The sequence below is a fragment of the Macaca fascicularis genome, chromosome 16 (genome assembly GCF_037993035.2).
Source record: "Macaca fascicularis isolate 582-1 chromosome 16, T2T-MFA8v1.1".
NCBI classification, from domain to species: domain Eukaryota; kingdom Metazoa; phylum Chordata; class Mammalia; order Primates; family Cercopithecidae; genus Macaca; species Macaca fascicularis.
In genome coordinates, this window is record NC_088390.1 from 18,198,508 (window position 1) to 18,226,259 (window position 27,752).

General features: G+C 52.5%; 1 protein-coding gene across 10 annotated transcripts; it reads left to right on the forward strand.

Moving 5' to 3' along the window:
• DRG2 (developmentally regulated GTP binding protein 2) lies at window positions 1–27,026 on the forward strand. Of its 10 annotated transcripts, none has more exons than XR_010582313.2 (14): window positions 1–148; window positions 12,536–12,696; window positions 17,496–17,585; window positions 18,242–18,302; window positions 18,841–18,931; window positions 19,574–19,646; window positions 19,780–19,870; window positions 20,690–20,787; window positions 21,118–21,194; window positions 22,865–22,953; window positions 23,706–23,764; window positions 24,847–25,050; window positions 25,505–25,558; window positions 26,213–27,026. XR_010582313.2 is itself a non-coding variant. In XM_045375280.2 (13 exons), the coding sequence occupies exons 1-13, from the start codon at window positions 6,525–6,527 to the stop codon at window positions 26,297–26,299; spliced, it is 1,095 nt and encodes a 364-aa protein (XP_045231215.1). In that variant the 5' UTR covers window positions 6,431–6,524; the 3' UTR covers window positions 26,300–27,026. The 10 variants fall into 10 exon arrangements, 6 of the variants coding, with proteins under 6 accessions (XP_045231215.1, XP_073874829.1, XP_005583113.1 ...); XR_010582312.2 differs by lacking the exon at window positions 1–148 and adding an exon at window positions 6,431–6,588; XR_010582315.2 differs by lacking the exon at window positions 1–148 and adding an exon at window positions 6,431–6,588 and having other exon boundaries at window positions 12,536–12,691.
• The last annotated feature ends 726 nt before the right edge of the window (window positions 27,027–27,752 follow it).

A 27,752-nucleotide genomic window follows, 5' to 3' on the forward strand; every position in this document is an offset into this window, starting at 1 on the left:
AGCCGGTTGCCTAGAGCAAGTTTGATGTGTGGTCATCTCCCTCGACGCTTGAAGTAGGCAGGATTCTAACGTTACCTGAGAAGAACTGAGGCCCACAGGGATTTCATGGAAGCACATACAACAGCAAAGATGCCAGGATTCTCGGAAGGTGAGTCATTTTCCAAAACTCTTCTGTTTCCCCAGCTAAAAACCTGAAGTGAACCTGCCTTTGTGGGCACAAAGGTAGTAGTGAAGGAGGCTCTGAGAACCACTGATGTAGAAGGTGGAGGCAAAGAGAAGACTTACAGACCCCCGACCTGGGTCAGGGTTCTTCAGGCCTCCACATCTTCACGGGCCACCCCAGTTCCCAAATTGTTCTCACCACTATCATCTTCTTTAAACCTTACAGAAACATCATACATTTATTTCCACCTACAGCCTACCATGTTACTTTGGAGTCACAAGACTTGGAATTGAAAGCCCTAGATTAACATCTCCGTCCTGCCATTGAATGGCTTGAGGACTGGGCCAGCCACTTTGCATAGCTCAAGACTTCACTTTGTAAAATGTAGGTGAGAGTGGCAAGTTCAAAGTTTGTAAAAGCTCCTGTCTAGCCCAGAGTCTGGTGCCTAGCAGGTGCTCAATAAATAGGGGTTAAATCTCAGAAATTCCATGACATCCAGAGAGAAGAAACAATTTCCAATGGTTCTGGCATTCAACGACAACTTATGAGCAAGCAAATTATGCCAGGTGCTCTACAACCATTATCTGACTTTTTTTTTTTTTTTTTTTCCTGAGACAGAGTCTCGCTCTTGTGACCCAGGCTAGAGTACAGTGGCGCAATCTCAGCTCACTGCAACCCCCACCTCCCAGGTTCAAGCGTCTCCTGCCTCAGCCTCCCGAGTGGCTGGGATCACAGGCGCCTGCCACCACGCCCGGCTAATTTTTGTACTTTTAGTAGAAACGGGGTTTTAGTAGTTACCGTGCCTGGCCTCTTTGTTTTTTATAACAACCACATTATTCCCACTTTTAGGATGCAGAAACAGGCTCAGAGAGGTTAAGACATTTAGCTAAGCTAGGCCGGGCGCGGTGGCTCACACCTGTAATCCCAGCACTTTGGGGAGGCCAAGACGGGCGGATCACGAGGTCAGGAGATCAAGACCATCCTGGCTAACACCATGAAACCCCGTCCCTACTAAAAAAAAAATAAAAATACAAAAAATTAGCCGGGCATGGTGGCGGGCACCTGTAGTCCCAGACACTCAGGAGTCTGAGGCTGAGGCAGGAGAATAGCATGAACCCGGGAGGCAGAGCTTGCAGTGAGCCGAGATTTCACCACTGCACTCCAGCCTGGGCGACAAAGAGAAACTCCATCTCAAAAAAAAAAAAAGAAAGAAAGAAAGAAAGAAATTTAGCCAAACTCACATAGTTAGGAAGCTGCAATGTGAACACAGGTGGTATGATTTTCAAGGACGTGTTTCCTCCCCCCAACTTTTTATTAATAACATGCAGAAAAGTTGGAAGAATGATTTAATAAATACCCATATACCCTCCCCCCAGTTGCAACAATTGTTAACATATTGGCACATTTACTTTACCCTGCTTTCTCTAAATATATACATACTTTGTTTTTTTGTTTGTTTGATTTGTTTTGTTTAGTTTAGTTTTTTTTTTTTTTTTTTAATTCAGTCTTGCTTTGTCTCCCAGGTTGGAGTCCAGTGGCACAATCTCAGCTCACTGCAACCTCCGCCTTCCAGGTTCAAGCAATTCTTATGCCTCAACCTCCTGAGTAGCTGGGATTACAGGTGCCCGCCACCATGCCAGGCTAATTTTTGTATTTTTAGTGGAGATGGGATCTCACAATGTTGGCCAGACTGGTCTCGAACTCCTGACCTCAAGGGATCCGCCCACCTCAGCCTCCCAAAGTGCTGGGATTGCACATGTGAGCCACCGCGCCTGCCCTACTTTGGGTTTTTTTTGAGACAGAGCCTCGCTCTGTTGCCCAGGCTGGAGTGCAGTGGCACGATCTCGGCTCACTGCAACCTCTGCCTCCCGGTTTCAAGCGATTCTCCTGTCTCAGCCTCCGGAGTAGCTGGGATTACAGGCATGAGACACCATACCTGGCTAATTTTTGTATTTTTAGTAGAGACGGGGTTTCTCCATGTTGGCCAGGCTGGTCTCGAACTCCTGACCTCAGGTGATCCACCCGCCTCAGCCTCCCAAAGTGCTGGGTTTACAGGCATGACCCACTGTGCCCAGCCCCATATATACATACTTTGAACTAGTTGAGAGTAAGGTCAGATGTCACACCTACTATGGACTGAATATTTGTGATGTGATGGTATTTGGAGTTGGGGCCTATGGGAATAATTAGAGTTGGATGAGTTCATGGAGTAAGATACTGCTTATGATGGGCATGGTGCCCTTGTAAGAAGGGACACCAGAGAGCTTGTCTCTCTGAGAGCATGCACTGAGCAAAGGGCATCTGAGGACACAGTGGGAAAGTAGCCCTCTGCAAAACAGGAAGACAGCCCTCGCCAGAATGCAACTATGTTGGCATCCTGATCTTAGACTTCCAGCGTCGAGAATGAGAAAATAAATGTCTGTTGGTTATGCCACCAGTCCATGGCATTCTTTTTTTTTTTTTTTTTTTTTTTTTGAGACGGAGTCTCGCTCTGTCGCCTAGGCTGGAGTGCAGTGCCGTGATCTTGGCTCACTGCAGGCTCTGCCTGCTGAGTTCATGCCATTCTCCTGCCTCAGCCTCCCAAGTAGCTGGAACTACAGGTACCTGCCACCACTTCCGGCTAATTTTTTTTTTTTTTCTTTTTTGTATCTTTTAGTAGAGACGGGTTTTCACCGTGTTGGCCAGGATGGTCTCGATCTCCTGACCTCGTGATCCACCCACCTCGGCCTCCCAAAGTGCTGGGATTACAGGCATGAGCCACTGCGCCCGGCCCAAGTCCGTGGTATTCTATGGCAGCCTAAGCTGACTAAGACAACCCCTAAATATTGCATGTATATCTGCTAAGAATAAAGGCATTTGCTTACATCATCACACCAAGAAAATTTGTAATAGCTCCAGAATATTCAATATCCAATTCATAGTTAGATTTCTCTCAAATCGTCCTCAGAATGTTTTTTATTTGTTCAAAATGTTTGCTTATTTATTTAATTTATTTTAGAGACAGTATCTCACTCTATGGCCCTGGCTGGTGTGCAGTGGTATGATTATGGCTCACTGCAGCCTCTCTACCTTCTGGGCTCACATGATCCTCCTGCTTCAGCCTTCTGAGTAATCAGGACTACAGGTACATGCCACCACACCCAGCTCAGAATGTCTTTTTTTTTTTTTTTTTTTGAGATGGAGTTTATCTCTTATTGCCCAGTCTGGAATGCAGTGGCGCGATCTTGGCTCATTGCAACCTCTGCCTCCCGGGTTCAAGCGATTCTCCTGCCTCAACCTCCCAAGTAGCTGGGATTACAGGTGTGTGCCACCATGCCCGGCTAATTTTTTGTATTTTTAGTAGAGACGGGGTTTCACCATGTTAGCCAGGATGGTCTCGATCTCCTGACCTCGTGATCCACCCATCTTGGCCTCCCAAAATGCTGGGATTACAGGCGTGAGCCACTGCACCCGGCCTCTAATTTTGTACTTTTAATAGAGATGGGATTTCGCCATGTTGGCCAGGCTGGTCTTGAACTCCTGACCTCAGGTGATCCACCCACCTCGGCTTCCCAAAATGCTGGGATTACAGGCGTGAGCCACTGTGCCCAGCCCAGAATGTCTTTTTATAGGTGCTTTTAATTTTTTCAACCAGAATTAACTGGCCATGGTGGCATGTGCCTGTAGTCCTAGCTACTTGGGAGGCTGAGGCTGGAGGATCACTTGAGCTGAGGAGTTCAAGGCTGCAGTTAGTCATGATCATGCCACTACACTCCAGCCTGGGTGATAGAGAGACACCTCATCTCTAAAAAAAGAAAAATAGCCTGTAATTCCAGCACTTTGGGAGGCCAAAGCGGGCAGATCATGAGGTCAGGAGACTGAGGCCATCCTGGCTAACATGGTGAAACCCAGTCTCTACTAAAAATACAAAAATTAGCTGGGCGTGGTGGCAGGCGCCTGTAGTCCCAGCTACTCAGGAAGCTGAGGCAGGAGAATCGCTTGAACCTGGGAGGCAGAGGTTGCAGTGAGCCGAGATTGTGCCACTGCACTCCAGCCTGGGTGATGGAGCAAGACTCCGTCTCAAAAAAAGAAAAAAATATATAAATATAAATAAATAAAAATTTCAACCAGAATCCGGACAAGTTCCACACATGTAACATTTTTTCATTTAGAACAATCCCCCTGCTTATCTCCGGCTACTGTCATTGACAATTTTGATGAACCAAGGCCACCTGCCTTATAAAATGTTCCACTTTCTACATTATCTGATGTTTCCTCATGCCTGAACTCAGTTATAGTATTTTTGGCAAGAATTCTACATAAGAGATGCTGTCAACCAGTCAAGGTGGCTCATGCCTGTAATCCTAGCACTTTGGGAGGCTGAGGTGGGAGGATTGCTTGAGACCAGGAGTTCAAGAGCAGCCTGGGCAACATAGTGAGACCCCATCTCTACAAAAAACTTTTTTTTTTTAATTAGCCAGGCATAATGGTTTGGGCCTGTAGTCACAATTACTCAGGAGGTCTGGGAGGATCACTTGAGCCTGGGAGGTTGAGGTTGCAGTGAGCTGTAGTCAAGCCACTGTACTCTAGCCTAGGCAATAGAGGGAGAGCCTAAGGAAAAAAAAAAAGTCATGAGATGCTGTCTGCTTTACACTGCTTCATATCAGGAGGCATCTGATGGTAGGTGACGCTGAGTTGGAGTACTTAGTTAAGGTGGTATGGGGGGCCAGGTGCAGTGGCTCATGCCTGTAATCCCAGAACTCTGGGAGGCCAAGGCTGGCAGATTCCTTTAGCTCAGAAGTTCAAGACCAGCCTGGGCAACAATGGTGAAACCCCATCTGTACAACATTATACAAAAATCAGCCAGGCGTGGTGGCTGACTTTCTCCCAGACTGAGGAGGTAGGATTACCTGAGCCTGGGAGGTCGAGGCTGCAGTGAGCTGTGATCACGCCACTGCACACCAGCCTAGGTGATCAAGTGAGACCCTGTCTCAAAAAAAAAAAAAAAAACAAATGGTGGTATGGGGATCCACTTTTTTTCTTTTCTTTCTTTCTTTTTTTTTTTTTTTTTGAGACAGGGTCTTGCTTTGTTGCCCATGCTGGAGTGCAGTGGCAGATCTTGGAGATCCATTATGAACTTCTTCAAGCTTGTCCAACCTTAGGTCTGCAGCCACATGTGGTCCAGGACTGCTTTGAATGTGGCCAAACACAAATTCATAAACTTTCTTATAACATTATGAAATTTAGGCGGGGCACAGCGGCTCACCCCTGTAATCCCAGCACCTTGTGAGGCTGAGGCAGGCGGATCACTTGAGGTCAGAAGTTCATGACCAGCCTGGCCAGCTTGGTGAAAACCTGTCTCTACTAAAAATACAAAAATTAGCCAAGCGTGGTGGCATGCGCCTGTAATCCCAGCTACCTGGGAGGCTAAGGCAGGAGAATCACTTGAACCTGGGAGTTGGAGGTTACAGTGAGCCAAGATCGTGCCACTGCACTACAGCCTGGGCGACAAAGTGAGACTCCGTCTCAAAAAAACAAAACAAAGAAAAAAAATTGAACTTTTTTTTTTTTTTTTTGAGATAGAGTTTCCGTCTTGTTGCCCAGGCGGGAGTGCAATGGCACGATCTCCACTCAACGCAACCTCCCACTCCCGGGTTCAAGCAATTCTCCTGCCTCAGCCTCCCGAGTAGCTGGGATTCCAGGCATGCGCCACCACGCCCGGCTAATTTTGTATGTTTAGTAGACACGGGATTTCTCCATGTTGGTCAGGCTGGTCTCGAATTCCCAATCTCAGGTGATCCGCCTGCCTTGGCCTCCCAAAGTGCTGGGATTACAGGCGTGAGCCACCGCGCCCGGCCAAAACATTAACTTTTTTGGCGATTTTTTTAAAGCTCATCAGCTATCATTAGTGTTAGTGTATTTTATGTGTGGCCCAAGACAATTCTTCCAATGTGGCCCAGGGAAGCCAAAAGATTGGACACCTCCATTTATAGTATAAAATGAGAGCCACCAGGCTTTCGACTCAGACCCTTTTCCTTATACTGCCAGTCAGCTGCGCGCAGGGACTCGCAGTTCAGGGTTCATCACCAGCAGATTCCCTCTCTTCCTTGCTTGCTCCGGCCAGCCTAGCCGTGGGCCAGTACAGTATGGCCCGGCCCCGCCCCCGCCCTTCCCAGAGGTCCACAGCCTGGCCGGTCCAGCGGGCGGAACCGATAGTGTCTGGCAACTTGGCTCGCTCGGACTCTGAATCCCGGAGCACCAGGCGCCCACGAGAACGCTGTTCTCCTTGACTTCCGGGCGCACGCTCCTCTGTCGCCGCCGTCAGAGCGGAATTCCCGGTGCCACCGCAGCCGCTGTCTGTGCGCCCAGCTCTGCTGCCGCCATGGGGATCTTAGAGAAGATCTCGGAGATCGAGAAGGAGATCGCTCGGACGCAGAAGAACAAGGGTGAGGGCCGGACGGGCGGGGCCTTCCTTTCTGCCCGCCTCAGTTTTCCTGTCTGTAAAATGGGGGAACAACTCCAGCAGTAATGCTGGGACAAGATCCGAGGCTGCGGAGAAGTTGCCAGACAAGTGCCGAGGCCGGCCTGCGCGCCCAAGGCAGGGCCAGGCGGGAGCGGGTCTCACACCCAGGTCTGACTGCAAACGGCCCCCAAGAGATCTGATCAGTCCTAGACCGTGTGTCCAAGTAGAGTAATCCCAGCTCACAGAGCAAGCATCTGACCCATCTGACCCAGAGAGAGGCAGAGCTAGGGTTCAAACCCCAGTCTCCTGATGGCTGGGCCCGGGGCTTTGGTGGTCTCCCCTGTTGTTTTGGGAAGTACAAGAGGAGACCTCTCAGGAACAGCCTCACTCAGTAGCTGAGAGCCCACTGGAGCAAGGGAATCAGGACTCTGGAGTCTGGAAGGCCTGGGTTTGAACCCCAGGTCCACCACGTACCTTGTGTAAAACACTGGAAAGTCACTTCACTTCTTGGAGCCTCAGTGTCTTCATCTGTAAATGGGGTGATACTTTCCTGCTCCATCTTAGCACACAGCTGAGTTAAATTAGATGGCCTTTACAAAGCACTGGGCACATGGTAAGCACTCAGTATTTAAAGTAAACACCCCAACATAGATAATAGATAATGAAGCCTCAAATCTGGACTTTAGAATGTAAGGGCTGGAGGAGCTCACAGAAGAGAGATTAGGAGAGAATGATGACACTAGGAGGAAGTGGGACTTGAGCTGGTTGTTGGGAGGGTTTCCCAGGTGGGGGCCACTACTGAGACAAAGACATGGGAGTGAGCATGATGTGTTCATGGGACAGTGAGAGCAGTCTAGATCACAAGGTGGGTATGGAAGAGTAATGGGAGAAGCAATTGGCCAGGCTAGTAGCTAGCCATTCAGGCTTGTGGGAGAAGGAAGCAAGCAACACCAGATAGCTGGTCCCAGTGTCTGCCTTCCCTTGGTTCCATTTAGGTTTGAAGGCCGAGGAGTTGAGGGCCCTCTATGACTCATTCCTTCTGTAAATCTTTTTTGTTTGTTTGTTTGTTTGTTTGTTTGTGACAGTCTTGTTCAGTCACCCAGGCTGGAGTGCAGTGGCGCCATCTGGGCTCACCACAACCTCTGCTTCCCAGGTTCAAGCGATTCTCCTGCCTCCGTCTCCAAGTAGCTGGAGGCACGCACCACCACACCCAGCTAATTTTTGTATTTTTTTAGTAGAGAGGAGGTTTCGCCATGTTGTCCAGGCTGGTCTTGAATTCCTAACCTCAGGTAATCCGCCCTCCTCAGCCTCCCAAAGTGCTGGGATTACAGGCGTGAGCCACCATGCCCGGCCGATCTTTCCTGAGCCTTTACTATGTGCTAGGCACTGTGGTTAAAGCAGTGAACACAGCAGGCATATCCCAGCCCTCAGATCTGACCTTCTAGTTGACAGTCTGAAAACTAGAAATAAAATAAATAAAACAATGTCAGCCAGCAGTATGTGCTATGAAGACAAACCAGGGTGATACAGCAGAGTATTAGGGGTGGGGAGGGGCTGGGGATTGGGCCTGCTTAGGTGAAATGATAGAGAAGACCACCATGAGAATGGGGCGTTTCAACTAAGACCTGAATGAGAAGAAGGAACTGGTCATGCAAACATCTGGGAGAAGAGTGTTCCTGGCAGAAAGAACAGCTAATGCAAAGGCCCTGAGGCAGGAACAAACTTGGCTGTTTACAGATCAACAGGACTAGGGTGGGGTGCAGTGATGGGACAGGAGGGGGTCGATCATGCAGAGCCACAGGTCATGGGAAAGACTCTGGGTTGTGTTCTAAGGCAGTGGGAGCTGGTGCAGGGTGCTAAGCAGGGGAGGGGCTATTCTGACTTCTGTCTTAAAAGTTCCCTCTGGGCCGGGCGCGGTGGCTCAAGCCTGTAATCCCAGCACTTTGGGAGGCCGAGACGGGCGGATCACGAGGTCAGGAGATCGAGACCATCCTGGCTAACACGGTGAAACCCCGTCTCTACTAAAAAAAACACAAAAAACTAGCCGGGCGAGGTGGTGGGCGTCTGTAGTCCCAGCTACTCGGGAGGCTGAGGCAGGAGAATGGCGTAAACCCGGGAGGCGGAGCTTGCAGTGAGCTGAGATCCGGCCACTGCACTCCAGCCTGGGCCACAGAGCCAGACTCCGTCTCAAAAAAAAAAAAAAAAAAAAAAACAGTTCCCTCTGGCTGCTGTGTGGAATATTACCTGTAAGGCCCAAGGAAAGTCACAGGGAGGCTAGAGATGCTGCTACTTTGGCTGTGGTAGACAAAGGAGATGTAAAGGTGATTAAGACCTAGTCCTTCCCTTCAGATATGCTCAGAATTTTAGGAGCTGGGATGACAGGAAGGGCCATGTGAACCTGACTGACACTGAATCCTTTTTTTTTTTTTTTTTTTGAGATAGTCTTGCTCTGTTGTCCAGGCTGGAGTGCAGTGGTGTGATCATAGCTCACTGTAATTTCAAACTCCTGCATTCAAGCAATCTTCCCACCTCCACCTCTCGAGTAGCTGGGACTACAGGTGTGCACCACCACACCGGGCTAATTTTTACATATATATTTTTTTTTTCTTTTCCTTTTTTTTTTTTTTTTGTTTTTTTTTGTTTTTTTGAGACAGAGTTTCACTCTTATTGCCCAGGCTGGAGTACAGAGGTGCGATCTCAGCTCACAACCGCCGCCTCCCAGGTTCAAGCGATTCTCCTGCCTCAGCCTCCCAGGTGTGCACCACCACGCCCAGCTAATTTTGTATTTTTAGTAGAGACAGGGTTTCTCCATGTTGGTCAGGCTGGTCTCGGACTCCCGACCTCAGGTGATCCGCCCACTTCGGCTTCCCAAAGTGCTGGGATTACAGGTGTGAGCCACCGCGCCCGGCCAATTGTTACATTTTTTGTAGAGGCACAGTCTCACTGTGTTGCCCAGGGTGGTCTTGACCTCCCAGCCTCAAGCAGTCCTCCCTCCTTGGCGTCCCAAAGTGTTGGAGATTACAGGTGTGAGCCACCATGCCCAGCTGCAGAACCCATTCTTGACCCTTTCTCATTGCTATCAATTCACACATTCACTTGGCAAAATATTTCCTGTGTGCTTGGGCCCTGTGCTGGAAGCTGGGGATCCAGTCCCATTTCCTGACCTACCAGAGTCAGGGAAGTAAAGAAATAAGATAGTTTTCAGACTTCAGAAGACAGTAAACTGGCTCACGAGGCAGGAAGGGGTCTGGGGAAGGACGGAATTTACTGTAGATTATAGCCAACTTTTATTAGGTGCTTACTGTGTGCTAAGCGATGTTCTTAGTGCTTTCTGTAAAACTTCTCCATTATTCCACCATCAAAAATCTGCTGAAGTATGGTCAGGCACAGTGGCTCACGCCTGTAATCCTAGCATTTTGGGAGCCGAAGTGGATGGATCACTTGAGGTCAGGAGTTCGAGACCAACCTGGGCGACATGGTGAAATCCCGTCTCTACTAAAACTACAAAATTGGCCAGGCGTGGTGGCACCAGCCTGTAGTCCCAGCTACTCGGGAGGAGGAAGCAGAAGAATCTCTTGAACCCAGGAGGTGGAGGTTATAGTGAGCCAAGATCACACCTGTGCACTCCAGCCTGACACCAGCAAGACTGTCCGTGGCTCACACCTGTAATCCCAGCATTTTAGGAGGCCGAGGTGGGTGGGTCACCTGACATCAGGAGTTTGAGACCAGCATGGAGAAATTATATATTTTTGATATATATATATAATATATATAATGGGAGAAATCCCATTTCCACTAAAAATACAAAAAATTAGCTGGGCATCATAGTGTGTGCCTGTAGTCCCAGCTACTCGGGAGGCTAAGGTAGGAGAATTGCTTGAACCCTGGTGGTGGAGGTTGCGGTGAGCTGAGATTGCGCCACAGCATTCCAGCCTGGGCGATATAGCGAGACTCCATCTCAAAAAAAAAAAAAAAAGAAAGAAATCTGCCTAAGAAGTTAATACTGTTAATAAACCTATTTGCAGTTTAAGAAACTGATGCACAAGAAAACTAACTTTTCCAAAGTAAAACGGCCCCAGTAATTGCAGGGTGGAGTTCTGACACAAGCTGTCAACCTCTGTAGGACACCACCCTCTGAGACTGGGCAGGGGAGGCCTCTTTGAAGAGGTGACGTTTGAGCTGCACCTCAAATGATGGGAAGGAGCCAGCTCCAGAAAGATCTCTTTGAAATGGAGAGAATCGCCAGTGTGAAGGTCCCAAGGAAGGCATGAGGTCAGCATGTTCTAGAAAAGAAAAAAAAGAAAGGCCAGGCCCAGTGGCTCAACCTGTAATCCCAGCACTTTGAGAGGCTGAGGCAGGAGGATTGCTTATGGCCAGGAGTTCAAGACCTGGGCAACATAGCAACACCTCATCTCTACAAAAGCAATTTTTTAAATTAGCCAGTCCTGGTAGTACATGCCTGTAGTCCTAGTTATTCAGGAGGCTGAGACAGGAGTTCAAGGCTGTAGTGAGCTATAATTGTGCCACTGAACTCTGGTCTGAGTGACAGAATGAAACCCTCATCTCTTTAAAAAAAGAGAGAGGAGAAAGCCACTGTGTCTGGAATGTAACAGAGTGCGTTGAAGTAGCCAGGAGCCAGGTCACATAGGGTCCTGGTTCTCAGTCTCAACCACGGCCTCGTTTTAGAGCAAAGAGTTTGTAACACCATTTACAGTCCTGAAATGAAAGTCCTCATCAGTAATATAATTTCTGTACCCACAGAATTTGAAAAAAAACAATGTAATACCCTAATAATATAAAGGAGAAGAAGAAAAAGGAAAGTAATTTATAATGAAAATGGTATTTATTTAAATACGCAAATGCCGGAGTGCTGCCAGGATCTAACGAAGTTACCTTGAAGCAGTGGAATCACTGGGGGTGGGACAGCCACAATGCAGGTGTGTTGTGTTGGCCACTAAGTTACGCCCCAAGAGGTGCTGCCATGGCAGCGTGGGATCCCCGAATAGTGAGCAGCTCGAGGTAAAGTTTCAGACAAAGCATGACGTAGTATTCCCTTCGTATACAATAGTTGTGTTCCTGGACATTTCAATGTCTATTAACACTGTACAAAATGTCCTGTGTTTATACATAAACAGAGCTAGGTTCTAGGCCTGGCGATCCTAACCCAGGTTTTCCCTTTGTAGATGCCTTTAGGATGTCACAAGTCATGGACTTGGGACAATTCTCCTTGGCTACGCAGGGCTGACTCACCTAATAGGGCAGCTGGTTTCCCTGCCCCCTGCCCAGTAGATGCCAATGATGACTTCACCATCAAAGTGAACAGAAAACATCTCCCAGAATTTCCAGAATGCCCCGCAGGGAGCGGTGCCACCTTTGTTGAGAACCATTGGTTCTCAGTAGGGTGGTGAGGTCTCAACAAAGAGATGGGATTTTTAAATTTTTATTATTTTTGAGATGGAGTTTCACTCTTTTTGCCAAGGCTAGAGTGCAATGACATGATCTAGGCTCACTGCAACCTCTGCCTCCTGAGTTCAAGCAATTCTCCTGCCTCAGCCTCCCAAATAGCTGGGATTATAGGCATGAACCACCATGCCCAGCTAATTTTGTGTTTTTGGTGGAGACAGGGTTTCTCCACGTTGGTCAGGCTGGCGTCAAACGCCCGACCTCAGGTGATCCACCTGCCTCGGCCTCCCAAAGTGCTGGGATTACAGGTGTCAGCCACTGCTCCCGGCCTAAGAGACTGGATTTTATTTTAAATGAATTGAGAAGCCAAGGGAGCCTTTTAAGCAGAAGGGTGGCTTTTTTTTTTCTCATGATCTCCTTGACAGCAGTTGCTTCCCAGCCAGTACTTGGCGGCGTGTGGGCCCTGCCTGACCCCTGGGCTTGGACACCCTGGCCACTCATTTTCTGTCTTGTTTTCCATCCTTTAGCCACTGAGTATCATCTGGGCCTGCTGAAAGCTAAGCTCGCCAAGTATCGGGCCCAGCTCCTGGAACCGTCCAAATCAGCCTCGTCCAAAGGAGAGGGCTTCGATGTCATGAAGTCGGGCGATGCCCGTGTGGCACTGATTGGATTTCCCTCTGTGGGTAAGGTCAGTGATGGTCAGCGTGGGCCTCGGGGAGGAAAGCAGGAAGTCATCTTTCAATCAGGTGACCATCCAGGCTCTCCTCGCTGCCTTTCTGCTTAGCTCCGGGGACACAGAAAACCTGGACTCCCCCAGGGTCAGATCCCAGCCCTTTATCATCCTAACGTGGAGGACACTCTTTCCTCTTGCCAGCAGATGTAGCCCTACTTGGTCTTCCAACTCAGGCATCACGAACAAATACTTCTCGAGTGTGTATCTTGAGTGGTGTCATGTGCTGGGCACTATGCCAGGGACTGGGGACATAGCACGAATGAGACAGAGCTCTGTCCCTGCCCACATAGAGCTCCCATTCTTGAAGAGAAAGGACAGTAAATAAGTGAAGATGAGGTGTATCAAGTGAGGAGCGTGGACTGGTGAGTGGCAGGGCGAAGGTCTGCTAGTTACTACAGGTCCTGGCAGGTTTCTCTGGCGAGTGAGTATTTGGGCATGGGCCTGAAGGAAGTGAGGGAGCTTGCAGAGTCCTGGGTGAGAACATTCCAGACAGAGGGAACAGTCAGCACAGAAGCCCTTAGTCAGGCGCTCGCTTAGTGTGTCCAGGGAGGCCCAGGTGGCTCCCTGAGGAGCACCAGGAGGGGAGAAGACAGAGAGGATAGGGGCTTATGGGTGGCCGGAAGGACCCTGGCTTGGACTGAAAAATGAAACTGTGGAGTTTTTAGGTTTCTTCGGTTGGGTGCGGTGGCTCATGCCTGTAATCCCAGCACTTTGGGAGGCCGAGGGGGTGCGGATCACCTGAGGTCAGGAGTTCGAGACCAACCTGACCAACATGGAGAAACCCCGTGTCTACTAAAAATACAAAATTAGCCAGGCGTGGTGGCGCATGCCTGTAATCCCAGCTACTCGGGAGGCTGAGGCAGGAGAATCGCTTGAACCCGGGAGGCAGAGGTTGTGGTGAGCCGAGATTGTGCCGTTGCTCTCCAGCCTGGGCAACAAGAGCAAAACTCCATCTCAAAAAAAAAAAAAAAAAGATTTCTTCTGAAAGTTGCTCTGTTTAGTGTACAATCTATATTGGTTTATTTTTTTTTTTTTTGAGATGGAGTCTCGCTCTGTCACCCAGGCTGGAGTGCAGTGGCACAGTCTCAGCTCATTGCAACCTCTATCTCCTGAGTTCAAGCACTTGCAGTTATCAATCAGCCTCCCGGGTAGCTGGGATGACGGGTGCCCACCACCACAACCCCCTGATTTTTGCATTTTTGGTAGAGATGGGGTTTCACCACGTTGTCCAGGCTGGTCTCAAACTTCTGACCTCAGGTGATCTGCCCACCTCAGTCTCCCAAAGTGCTGGGATTACAGGTGTGACCCACCGCTCCCAGCGTGATTTACTTTTTATGTGAGACATAAAATAAACGTCATTGCAGAGTTTTGAGCAGAAACGAGATATGTCTGATCGGCTTTTTTTTTGTTGTTTTTTGTTTTTTGTTTTTTGAGGTGTAGTTTCACTCTTGTTGCTTAGGTTAGAGTGCAATGGCGTGATCTCAGCTCACTGCAACCTCCGCCTCTCAGTTTCAAGCAATTCTCCTGCCTCGGCCTCCCAAGTAGCTGGGATTACAGGCATGCGACAACCCGCCTAGCTAATTTTTTGTATCCTTTTTTAGTAGAGACGGGGTTTCACCATGTTGGCAAGGCAGGTTTTGAACTCCTGACATCAGGTGATCCACCCCCTTTAGCCACCCAAAGTGCTGGGATTATAGGTGTGAGCCACTGCACCTGGCCTAAAATAAACTTTTTATTTTAGAATAGTCTTGGATTTACAGAAAAGTTGTAAAGGTAGCACAGAGTTCCCATATACCCCACGCCCATTTTCCCTGGCAGTTAACCTTTTATACCAATGAATGTTGATCTGTTCTTGCTTCAAGTCCATGTTTTATGCAGATTTCCTTAGCTCCTCCCCACTGTCCTTTTTCTGTCCTGAGATCCCACATCACAGTTCAGTTGTTATGTCTCCTTAGGCTCTTCTAGACAGTTCCTTATACTTGCCTTGATTTGATAACCTTGATGGTTTCAAGGAGTACCATTCCCATATTTTATAGAAAGTCCTTCAGTTAGGCCGGGCGCGGTGGCTCAAGCCTGTAATCCCAGCACTTTGGGAGGCCGAGACGGGCGGATCACGAGGTCAGGAGATCGAGACCATCCTGGCTAACACGGTGAAACCCCGTCTCTATTAAGAAATACAAAAAACTAGGCCGGGCGCGGTGGCTCAAGCCTGTAATCCCAGCACTTTGGGAGGCCGAGACGGGCGGATCACGAGGTCAGGAGATCGAGACCATCCTGGCTAATATGGTGAAACCCCGTCTCTACTAAAAATACAAAAAACTAGCCGGGCGAGGTGGTGGGCGCCTGTAGTCCCAGCTACTCGGGAGGCTGAGGCAGGAGAATGGCGTAAACCCGGGAGGCGGAGCTTGCAGTGAGCTGAGATCCGGCCACTGCACTCCAGCCTGGGCGACAAAGCGAGACTCCGTCTCAAAAAAAAAAAAAAAAAAAAAAAAAAGAAAGTCCTTCAGTTGGGGTGTGTCCAGTGTTTTTTTTGTGGTTAATCTGGGGTTATAGTTTAGCAAGGAAGACCACAGAGGTAAAGTGCCATTTTTATCACATCACATGAAGGGCACATACTGTCAACGTGACTTACCCCTGCTGATTTTGATCTTGACCACCTGGCTGAGGTGTGTCAGGTTTCTCCACCATGAGATACTCTCTTCTCCCCTTGCCACACCGCTTTGGGGAGGGAGGTGACTGTGTGCAGCCCCAATTCCATCACCTCCTTGAGGGGAGCATCTACAGAAACTGTTTGGAATTCTTCTGCCTGGGAGATGTGTCTCTCTTCTCCCATTCATTTGTTTTATTCAATCATTTATTGATATCCGTATGGACTTGTGGGGTTTACTTTGTGCTTCGGGGTCTAAACACATACCATGTTATTTTGCTGCTCAAAAGGTTTTAACTTCGGAGCTATTTTAGTTGGCTTCTTTGATGTACTTCCGCCATTGTGTTTTTCCAGCACTTGCTCACTTTCTGACACTGCAAGATGCCTCAAGCTCATTTTGTATATTCCCTGCCCTGTCCTAGAATCTGCCATTTCTCCAAGGACCCCTGGTTCCTTTGATTGGAGAATAGCATTAGAAACCACCATCTGGGCGCTGACTTACTTTTTTTACAGAATCACTCTGGCTGTTGTGTAGCTAGCAGGCTACAGCAGGGCAAGGTGGAAGTGGGACAGCGGGGAGGTTGCTAGAATATAGGCCAAGTGAGCAACAACCAAAGCTCTTGGACAGGTGCCGGGGAGCAGCTTCTAACTCAGTTCAGCTGAACAATTTGAGCCCACACCCAGTTTCCATTGCTCTGGGCCAGGCATAGCGGAAGGTGGTAACAGCTACCTTTCCTTGAATGCTTGCTGCATGCAGGCTGGGCGGTGTTTCGTTTTGTTTGTTGTACTGTCTGCCTATATGATTGGTATATGTATCAGAGAGAGAGAGATTGATAGAGAAGCCGCTCTAGTTACCCTTGAAGTCTGGGCCTGTGGCAGATCCCACCTGCCTTTTTGGGAGTATAGGCTCTCCCACCATGGGAGGGCCCAGTTCTTACTCACAGGGGCCAGACAGAATCAGGGAGTTGCCCCAAGGTTGGTTGCTGGGTGTCTCAACAGCCATTGCCTGCCTGTTGGGGCCACCCTGTCTATCCATACCTGTCCACTCCACCAGGTTTTCATCATTTCTTGGGTTTCCAGGAGGTCCCCAAGGCTGAGGATTTCTGGATTTGAGGACTCGATGTATTTCCATCGCATGCCACATTCTGGGCTTGAGAGGTCTAAGGGTGCCTTGGGGAGGTGTGCCCCTGTCTTCCTGCCACTCAGCCAGAAGGCAGGGTCTGGATAGCTGGCCCTGCAACTCAGAGTCTCAGGCTTCTTGTTCCTGGGGCCCTGCTGATTAGGATGGAGCAGGAGGCATGGGGCTGGGTTTCTTCCCTCCCCGGTTCTGCCCACTGCTTGGCTGGCCTTCTCAGCCACAGCATCTATCACTGAGATGTTACAGTGTTCGGAGCGAGGCACATCCCGGTCCTTACCTTTTTAATCCCTGTGCAGTCCTGTGAGGGAGGGACTGGGTTCATGCCCATTCTACATGTAAAGACCCTGAGCTGAGAGTATGGAGTTTCCTGCCCGATCCCAGGATACCCCGGCAGAGGCAGGTTTCAAAGCCAGGTTTCTCCAACTCCCAGCCACAGTGAATGGTGGCCTGAGTGGTCACATCCACATCTTCCCAGTTCCCCACTCCCTCCCTGCGGCACCTCTCCTGTCAGCTGTCTCTGCTTCAGCCCAGGAGATTGGCGTCTCCTTGCACAGCTCCTCACACCCTCCCTAGGTGCACAGCACGTCTGGGTACTGGTTCCACGAGTGCCATGGGACTGCTACCTGCTTAAAGTTCTCTGGGGCCAGGAGAGTCTGGAGAATTGTGTGGGGCTAGGGGAGGCTCCTGATGTATGTGGGGAACCCCCTCAGAATCCAGATCCCTGCCTCTACCCAAGACAGTCCTGAGGCCGCCAAGGAACAGATAGACCCTCTGATGTCCGACCCATCCAGGACAGGGCCAGAGGCAAGCCCTCCGGCTGGGAGGTCTCTTCGCAGCCATCTAGGTCACTGAGCCGAGGGTGAGAGGGGCTCCTCCTGCTGCCTGCACCTGCAGGCCTCTAGCCCCTGGGGCCTCTCCCAGAAGGCCAGACACAAGGCTCCTCAGTGCAATGACCTCCTTTTCTCCTAGTCCACATTCTTGAGTCTGATGACCTCCACGGCCAGCGAGGCAGCGTCCTATGAGTTCACCACTCTGACGTGTATTCCTGGGGTCATTGAAGTAAGTGTGTGTGCTGGGCCCAGGAGAAGGGATGTGTGCTTGTGTTTGGACTTGTGCCTGTGCCCGCCGTGTGTGAGTCAGGGTGGATGTCCCCATGTCAGAATAGGCTCTGGACTGAGCTGCTTTGCCCTCCAGCACCGACAATTCTGGGGATCCTAGCTGCTGGACCCCAGAGATGCCTGGTGGGGCCTGGAACCAGGAGGTGAGGCCAGCATGTGGCTTCTCTGCCTGGCGCCTCCTGTGCGAGATCTCCTCCCCAACACCACTGCAGGTCTAGTCACTAATTGCTGTTTGGCTGTATCCTTCTGCCTCCCCATGAAGCTTCACTGCCTTGGGCTGTGTTTGCTTTGGGCAGCTGGGTGCTGTGGCGTTAAGTTCCCACAGTGACGCAATTTATTTGTGAAGTGCTGGTACCATCAGCCATGAGTATTGTGGGACTGGGAGATCCTGAGCCCTCTCTAGGTGGCTACTCAGCTCATAGGCTGTGGTGTGCACTGGGCTGGGATGGTGACGAGGCTCGGGCTTGGCCACAGGTTTGCACCTGGGTTTCCCTAAGCCCCTGAGCCCTGGGGCCATTCCAGATGTCCCAGATCCAGGCAGGACCTTCCCAGTGGAGGCCCAGCCTTGCCTTACCTTTCTTCTCTTCTGCATCCTAGTACAAAGGCGCCAACATCCAGCTCCTGGACCTTCCTGGAATCATTGAAGGCGCAGCCCAAGGTGGGAGGCAGGGCAGGTGTGTGGGAGGCAGGATGGAGCTCTGTTACTGATTGTTGAAACTGGGTGTGGCTGTCATGGAGATCACTCTGGATCCCTGGTCTGTTATCCCACTTTCCAGAAAAGACAGGTTCCAGTTCAAATCCTTGGCACCAAACTAGCTTTGTGATCTTGGGCAAGTGATTGGCTATCTCTAACCAAGCTTCAGTTTCCTCAGCTATAGAATGGGCATGATCATACTTAATTTACAGCATAGTTTTCAGGCATTTAGCCTGGGGCTTGCCACATGGTAAGGGTGGGCATAGGATAGCCGTTATTATCCCGTTACTCCTTTTATGATGGTGGGTGTCGGATTTTCTTCTGAAATAACTGTGAGCAAAACACGTGGATTAAAGAAAAATGCCAATAAAATCAATCAGCTTGTGCTGGTATGCGGCAGAGGCTGTGGTAGGTCTGTAAAGGACAGGAGTCCAGGGCGCCGTGGGCTGGGTAGTGGTCACATGGGTTCGTGTATGTAACTCCATCCCTCCCACCCATCCAGGAAAAGGCCGTGGCCGGCAGGTGATCGCTGTGGCACGCACAGCTGATGTCGTCATCATGATGCTGGATGCCACCAAGGGAGAGGTGCAGAGGTCCGCAGGGTGGGGCATGGGGCAGGCTCACATGTCTGGGGAGGGCCGATGTGTCCCTGAGCTCATACTGGGCGGCCTGTGGGTGCTTGGCCCTCTCACATGTGAGAGTAGTGGTAGGACTTTTCCCAGACTAAACCCAACACCAGCCAGCCTGTGGCGTCTTCTCCTCAAGGCTTGTGTCCAGCCAGCACAGAGGCGTCTTGGGGCTGGGGGCCAAGGGGCTTGGCCTGGCTCTGCTTCCTGTTCAGAGGCACAGGTGCCCCCTCACTGCCCAGAACCTGCCAGAAGCCCAGCCCCAAGCACAGAAGCATTGTTCATCCCACGTCCTGGCAGAGGGGCACACCAGGCCTGCTTCCTTGGGACCAGAAGGAGTACCCTCATGTGGTCACCTCGTGGGGGCTCCACCACTTGCCTGTGCATGCCGACTGTAAACCGGACCGGTTCCCTCTGCGACTGTGGCAGTTTAGAAGCTCCCTGCAGCTCTGGGGCATTGGGAAGGAGTGTTCTCCGGGTTGCTGGGGAAGGGGGTGAGGAGAGAGTCAGTCTCTGTCGGGGTGGACAGTGATGTCCTGCGTAACAGGGAAGCTGTGCAGCCTGGCTCTGTGGACAGCCTGTGAAGGGCTTATGGGGTGCTCTGCCTAGGTCTCTGCTGGAGAAGGAGCTGGAGTCTGTGGGCATCCGCCTCAACAAGCACAAGCCTAACATCTACTTCAAGGTGAGGCACCTCTCGGGCCTGCAGGCCAGGGGTGTGGCAGTTTTGAGACTGCATTGGCCAGCGACTGAGGCTGTGGGACCATTGCTGTGGCCCCTCGGTTAGCAGTTCTCCCCGTCCCTCTCTCCTCTTTCAGCCCAAGAAAGGCGGTGGCATCTCCTTTAACTCAACAGTCACGCTGACCCAGTGCTCGGAAAAGCTGGTGCAGCTCATCCTGCACGAATACAGTATCCTTCCCTGAAAGACACGTGAGGGAGGGCAGTGGGGGGACTGACCAAGACAGGAGGACTCGTGGCGCAGGGTGGCAGCAGGTCACCCCCACTGCCCCCGCTGTCCATTCGACCAGCCTCTGGGCAAGCTCCAGATTGCCAGGGCTGCAGCCATGCACTTGACAATGGCTTCCTGGCTCCTCGCCGAGTACTGGGCACTGTGGTAGCCAGATGACATCTGGAAGAAAAAGATGTCATGGGAAACAGCCTCTGATGATGGAGGGTTCCTAGCCTGGAGAAGCCCCAGGGAGAGCTGGGGAGTGGATGGTGCCTCTAAAGCAAGGTTGGGGGGCTGGTTGGGTTCTGGGGCCCTGGGGATAGGGTAGGGGGCCTCAGGCAGAGTTATGTCTGGCATATGGAGAACTCTTAGAGTGAGCTGTGAGCCCCTCATTGCCAGAGGTGGGTGAGCAGAGGCAGGATGGCCCCCACTGGAGTCCTGCACAGGAGAAGCTGGGTTCGACCAGCTTTCAGATGCTCCTGGTGCTAAAACCCAGGCTTCCCCTGAGGGGCTTTGGGGACTCTAGCAGGTACATTTTTCTCCCTGCCTAGCTGTCAAGATTAAAACCCTGTGTTGATTGAAACTTTTATATATTGTAGTCCCTCTGGGGAAGAGAAAAGAAGGCTTCCAAAGCATTACAATCTTGTAAAACCTCACAAGCAGATAACCGCCAAGATCCCATGCGGCCAGCATATTTCCTGCTTGGCTCTTTGGGGCCCTCCGCTGAGGAGGGACAGGGGCAGCTGGTACACAGGTTGCCCTTAATCGGAGCCCCTCAGAGATCTTCAACGCAGAAGTTCTCTTCCGAGAAGACTGCTCCCCAGACGAGTTCATCGATGTGATCGTGGGCAACCGGGTGTACATGCCCTGCCTGTATGTAAGTGCAGGAGGGGAGCCCTGGCCTGGCCACTCGGCCTTTCCACCACATGCATTTCTTCAGCTCCCGGAGCCTTGTGAGAGAAGCAGAAAGAGTTTGAGGCTCTCTCCTCCCCTCCCCTCACCTCAGTGGCTGCTTGAATCTTGCAGACATGGAGAGCTTGAAACCAGGGTTCCAGCCCAGCCTTCCCTACCTTGAGGCAGCAAAGGAAGGGAGGGCGTAGACTCAGCTCTCCAAGGAAGGGCTGCAGCCAGCACAGGGCGATGGAGGGCCCTTTCCTGGATGCCTTGCTCCTATCCTCAGCACCGGCCTCCACCTTCTCAATCTCAGGTTTATAACAAAATCGACCAGATCTCCATGGAAGAGGTGGACCGCTTGGCCCGAAAACCCAACAGTGTGGTCATCAGGTGAGGCCGCTGGCATCCTGCCACTCTGCTGTCCTTGCTCTGGGTTCTGACCCCAGTCGTCAGGCCTGCCAGCCACTTTGGCTGTGGAGGAGGAAAAGCCAGCACAGCCTCCAGCAGCACACAGCCCTCATGGAACCCATGACTTCCTGCCCAGGGCAGAGCACTTCGTCCATGAGGCCCAGGAGACACTGCAGGAGGGTCTCCTTCATAGCTGCTGGAGGCACTGGCCCGTTCCAGTTGTGAATTGCCATGGGTAGGGTGGGTGATGTCTTATGGACTTTGGTTAAGAAAACAAGGATTTCATCAACCAAGGTTAAATGGTTAAGAGGCTTCTTAACTTAGGCCAGATGCGGTGGTTCACGCCTGTAATCCCAGCACTTTGGGAGGCCGTGGCGGGTGGATCACGAGGTCAGTAGATCTAGACCATCCTGGCCAACATGGTGAAACCCTGTCTCTACTAAAAATACAAAAATTAGCCGGGCGTGGTGGCGTGCTCCTGTAGTCCCAGCTCCTCAGGAGGCTGAGGCAGGAGGATCACTTGAACCCGGGAGGCGGAGGTTGCAGTGAGCCGATATCGTGCCACTGCACTGCAGCCTGGGTGAGAGAGCGAGACTCCATCTCAAAAAAAAAAAGAGGCTTCTTAGTAGTGAACCAAGGTCCCCGCAAGAAGCCCTGGGTGTGAGCTTACCTCTCCTGGTGCTCTGGAAGGTGTGGCTTCTGTCTGACCACAGCTCAAAGGGGGAAAAGGGAACTAATGTTCTCAGGCCCACCTCCTTTGCAGGGTGGGTCCCTGGGGTACTGCCTGCACTCTGGCTGTTTGTTCACTTGCCACCACAGCCTGGCAGGCTTCTCTTTGGGGCAGACTGATTCAGGTGCTCCACTTTGCTGGTTTCCTGGCTGGGAGCGGATGCTCTGCAGCTTCACAGTGAAGCTTGGCCGACAGTACGGAGAGCTCGAGGACCAAGAGGCTGGACAGTGCAAATGATGGATGAGGGTCCCGGCCTGAGCACAAAGACCATTTTGTGGTGGTTGTAGCCACCACAGAGAATAGTGTCCGTCCTACAGCACAGCCTCAGCTCCTCTCCCACTGCTGTGTCCCAGGCCTTTGAGGGGCTGCCATCCTCAGGACGTGAGAGCCTCTACACCTTTACCTGCTTGTGCTTAGAACAGCTCTACAGAGGTCAGGACACAGCTCAGGGTCACACTGCAAACCTTCAAGCCACAGTCCACCCAGGCCTGGTGCCTCCAGAGCCTTGGTTATCCTCTCTTCTTGCTGAAATCCCTGCTGGACTTCCTGGAAGTCCATCGCTCCTCTCAACAAGGAGTGAACTCGGGGTGTCAGGGTTCTTAGCGTTTGCCCATGGTCCCATCACAGCCCCCGACAATCTCCCCACGGCAGCCCTTCATCAACCACACATGCTGCGACCCTCCACAGAGCACGGGCTTGCCAGCCCCTAGGAGAGATGCTGACCCTGGTTGAGTGTGACCATGATTGGTGCCCAGAGGCACTGGCAGCAGAAACATCAAGCTGCCATCAGAGTAATGGGCTTGTTTCCCTGTGGGTACCAGCGGGCCGCCTGGCCAGTGGAGGTTGTCCCCTCCGATAGTGAGAAGTGGAGACCTCAGCCTCTGAACTCACAGGGGCCCCTGCCTGACTGGCCTCTTTGCAGCTGCGGCATGAAGCTGAACCTGGACTATTTGCTGGAGATGCTTTGGGAGTACTTGGCCCTGACCTGCATCTACACCAAGAAGAGAGGACGTGAGTTGCACTGCACGTAGCTGAGCAACAAGCTGAGCTTCATCCTCCCTAGAAGGCTGCCAGGCCAGTGTGTGGTGCCCAGAGACCCCGGCACTGGCTCTGGCCTGGCTTGTCTAGACACATCTCAGCTCTTTTCCCTTCTCAGCGCTGGGCACTGCTGGTTTTGAGGGTGCCCTGGTGGGGCAAGGCTACCTTGGGGTCCCCACTGGCTGTAGCAGTCAGTGCCCTCCTGACCTCCCCTCACAGTGACAGGCCCCACTGCACGAGCATTAGGGACCTGAATCCACAGGAGCCGTCCCCATGCCTGACTCCTGCCCATCCTCCTGGTGCACACACACACACACACACACACACATGCCCTGGGGTTCCAACTGCTGAATTTGGAGCAGTTTGCATCAACCCTGACCTTGGCAGCAAGGAGTGAGCTGCAGCTTCCCTCACTAGACTCCAGCATCCCTTCGCACCCTGCCCGTTCAGTCCAGGTCCTGGTCTGTCTCGGTGCTGTCACAGCAGATGGGTGGCAGGCACTGTGAATCCTAGAGTTTTGATTTGTTTTGAGTCACTGTGTTAAGGTCGGGTTCGTAGAAGATGGCACAGGGATCTATGTGGAGGGCATCTGGATGTCAGGGGGAGGCTAGGCCAAGGCAAGGAGACCGAAAGGGCCTCCGTGGCCAGCTCTTCCCTCGTGCAGAATCACGAGGTGGCAGCGTGGGCCCTGATACGTGGCTGACTCTCCCCATCCCGCCCTGCAGAGAGGCCGGACTTCACAGATGCCATCATTCTCCGGAAAGGGGCCTCGGTGGAGCATGTGGTGAGTTGACAAGACCTGCTGTGACAAGGGGTGGGAGCTCTGCATGCCCCTTGGGACTCTGTTCTGCCTGACGTGCCCTGGGCTGGGGGTAGGCTCTGCTGGTCTCACTCTCAGATGTCAGTGCAGGCTCTGGCGTGGGACAACCTGGGGCTGCGTCTGCAGCACCCCTTCCTAGCTGTGTGCTGAGGCTCTGACCTCTCCTGTGAGCAGGGTGTGCTGCCTGCCCTCCCCCCCAGGTAGTCAGGAGGACACATTGAACGAGGTCCAGCATGTAGGACACTCAGCTTGCTGCCTGGCACTGCATAGATGCCAGTAACCCTGCTCCCATGCCATTCAGGCATCCAAGGAGAGTGGGGAGTGGCGCCAGCTCAACACAGAGGTCAGGACAGCAGCTTCAAGGAGGCAGCCTGAGCTGGCTTGTAGGACTAGGAGGTCTGGCAGTGAGGAGTTGGGGTGGGGAGCATCCCAGGTAGGGGAGCAGGCATGCACAGGCCCCAGGGGAGGTGCTCTGGGCTTAGGGAGCAAGAGGCTGCCTTTCCCTGTCCAGGATTCTGTCACCTGAACATGACCCTGCAGGCACAGATGGTGGTCAAGCTTCAGGTCACATGGCCGTCCTCCTGGGCTGATGCTTTTCTGGTGTTGTTTTCCTCAAGCTCATTTCTTCTCCAGATCTGTATCCTGTAGGCAAGGGACACTGTAGACCCAGCTGTCCCTGCAGCCCCTTGGGACAGTGGTGGCTGGGCCTGCAATCTGGTCTTGTGCATTCATTCCTTCCACAAGCCCAGCCCCAGGTCTCCGAGTGCCACCCTGGAGGTATTAAACAAATGAGGCCAGGCAAAGTCCCATCTCTCTCAGGGCCTAGGCTTGAGGTCACAGCAGGAGGAGCCAAGGAGACTCACGATTACCCTCCTGAATCCCTTCAGTCACTCACAAGCGGCAATGCTGGGCAAGCTGAGTCAAACAAAACCCATTTGCAGACCAGAATCAGCCACCTTTCCATCTGTGTCAAGGAAGTGTTCCTGCAGGCCTGGTGCTGGCCTCCGCCCTCGGGACTCTGGGCTGAGGCGTTGGGTCTCCCACAGGGCCTGGAAGACCTGTGGGCATGTGGGAAGAGGAGTCACATTGCACAATTGCAGAGTCCCCTCCCCACCGCCCTCCACTGTGCCACCGTCAGCGTGACAACCAGAGGTCCACACTCTCGGGGCAATTGCTGGATGCCTCCTCCAGGGTCTCCTTCCAGTTTCATGTGACCTCTGGGACCCCTGGGACCTTCATCCCTACCAAGGGTATACGCTGCCCTGGGAGTTGGGGGTGATATGATGTGTGGGAAGCTTCAGGCCACAGGTGGGGCCAGGAGGAGTGAGAGACGGTGACCAAGCCGGGGAGACTCCAAGCTGTCACCTGTCCCATTCTGAAGGAGCATCTGTTCAGGCAAGGCAGGCAGAGGGCCACTAGCAGCCAGGCCCCTGACCTTCCCCTGGTGGCTGTGGGAACATTCCTAACTAGGCACCATAGCTGGCAGACCAGGAGTGGGAATGGCAGGGCCACCTGCAGCTGTGATTGGGTGGCTGTGTGCGAATTGAGCACGTGTCAGTCCTCTACACAAGGCCCGGACTATGGGCACCTGCCGCAGGAACTGCTGCCTCTTAGCCTGTGTCCTGAGCTTTGAATGTGTGGCCAAGCTTGGGATGGGGTTATGGGGAGCCTCACCTCTACCTGACTCTCTCTCCTGTCCTCCAGTGCCACCGCATCCACCGGTCACTCGCCAGCCAGTTCAAGTACGCCCTGGTGTGGGTGAGTTTCTGGGTGGAAGGCGAGCAGGCTGGGTTAGGCATGGAGCAAGGCGTTCACACTCTCTGTGTGGTGTTCCTGTCCTTCCTGTGGGGATTGGCATGTCTGTGTGTCTGTCCTCCATAGAATGTACATGCCAACCCAGGGTAGACATGGGTCTTCCCCACCCTTTCTTTTTTCTGGTGTTTGCTTTTTTTCTTTTTTTTTTTTGAGGCAGAGTCTGGCTGTGTCTCCCAGGCTGGAGTGCAGTGGCACCATCATGGCCCACTGCAGCCTTCATATCTGTGCTCAAGCGATCCTCCCACCTCAGCATCACAAGTAGCTGGGACTACAGGCACACACTACCATGCCTGGCTAATTTTTCATGGAGATGGGGTTTTGCTACCTGGCCCAGGCTGGTCTCGAACTCCTGAGCTCAAGTGATCCTCCCACCTTGGCCTCCAGAAGTGCTGGGATTACAGGCATTAGCCACTGTGCCTGGCCCTCCCCTACCTTTGAGATCAGGGATGGTCAGACCACTGCGGACGTCCTGCTGCCTGAGGCCCCCACCTTACGCCATGGCATTCACCCCCCCAGGACACACACACCCGGGGATATCTTCCGTGGCCTTGGCCAGTCCAGGCTGAGGTGACCCTTCTGCCCCCATTCCTCACCCAGGGCACCAGCACCAAGTACAGTCCGCAGCGGGTGGGGCTGACCCACACCATGGAGCACGAGGACGTCATCCAGATCGTGAAGAAGTAACGGCGCCCACCAGGCCTCCCGCCCACCTGCCTCCTCTCCCTGGGGAGCTGGTCCCACTGGGACACACAAACACCCAAACAGAAAAATACAAATACACGTACCCCAGGAAGGGGTCCCTCAAGTCTCTGCTATTTACAGAAGTTTCTTCAGTAGGCAGATGAAGAGGGTGTTGGGGCAGAGGGGCTCGGCTGGAGGCATTTCCCATAAGACTGAGCCCTCGCATAGGGGTTTTGAGTTTGTAGTGCTGAGCCTGCATCTGTGCCGCCAGCCCCCTGCACTGAGGGAGCAAGTTGCCCACCTGCCCGCCAGCCGGGGCCTAAAGCAGATGGCATGCTCAGTGCCAGGCTGGTAGCTGGGCCTGCCGGGGTCCCCAGGGGCTGTGGCTGCTGTCACGGCACCTCACTCCCTCAGTTCGTGCCAGCTTCTCTGACACTAGGGGTGGGGGCCCTTCCAGGAGGAAGCCCCCTTGGGTCCCCCACACAGGGCTCTCCATGATGGGAACCAGAGGTTAGTGGCTTCAGAGGCCCAGCTGACACCCTTCACAGCCTAAGGGCTGTCTTAAAGTGCCTCCCCCTATATCCCCCTCCCAGGGCAGCCCCTGCCCAGCACAAAACCCCATGACCCTGGCTCTGCACGCCTGGGGCAGGGACTTCTGAGTTTAGGATCTGTATTTTCTAAGTCCCCAGTTCTCCTGACTCTCCTTTCTGAAATAAAGGATTGAAAACGGTTCCTGTTCAGACTGAGAACACTTTGTTAACGTGCTGAACAGTAGCCAGGTTGAGTCAGGTGGGCACAGGTCAGGCATTGGGGGTAGCAGTGGGGCTGGGGGTCGGAGAGGGTGGAGCCTGGGCCCCCAAGGCAGATGCAAGCCTTGGGTGGCAAGGAGAATGCAGGGTTCCTCACCCAGGCACAGGCAGGCTCTGCCCAGGGGGTTGGTGGTCAGGAGTGTCAGGCCCAGACTGGCCCCTCCGGAGGGGCCTGGCTCTCAAGGTGGGCAGCATCCCGGGAGGCCCTTGTGACCATCTGCGCTGGCAGGGAGGCTCTGCTGTGAGAACAAGGTGGTGGGTCTTTTCCTGTTGCCTCAGAAGTCAGGAGTAGAGGGGCTGACGGGCTTGATGAGTGCCTACTGTGTGCCAGGCCCCCCACAGTATTCTGCTGTCCCTCGAAAGCTGGTGTAGGCTGCACAGTTTGTGAGTGCAAACCCTGGATTTAAGACCTCTGAGCAGCGGGGAAGGTTTCTTGGAGGAGGTGTGCCTATTGAGATGGATGCAGCAGGTTCTGTGAGGCCGCCAGGACGGGTAGAGTTCCTGGGGGCCTCGGGCCCCGCTGGAGCGTGAAGCAGGCCCGTGCTCAGCTCTCCAGGCTGTTCGTGGCTCCCCTGTCAGCTGCTCATGCCTTTCCAGAGACAAAACAGGAATAATAGACATCATTAAATATGCATGGGGCCCCAGAC

Excerpts from the sequence above, each read along its gene's own strand:
- DRG2 (XM_045375280.2), top strand. The coding sequence starts at position 6,525 with ATGGGGATCTTAGAGAAGATCTCGGAGATCGAGAAGGAGATCGCTCGG. Across the intron at positions 19,647-19,779 it reads AGCCTAACATCTACTTCAAG|CCCAAGAAAGGCGGTGGCAT; the intron begins GTGAGGCACCTC and ends CTCCTCTTTCAG. Across the intron at positions 23,765-25,504 it reads GGGCCTCGGTGGAGCATGTG|TGCCACCGCATCCACCGGTC; the intron begins GTGAGTTGACAA and ends CCTGTCCTCCAG.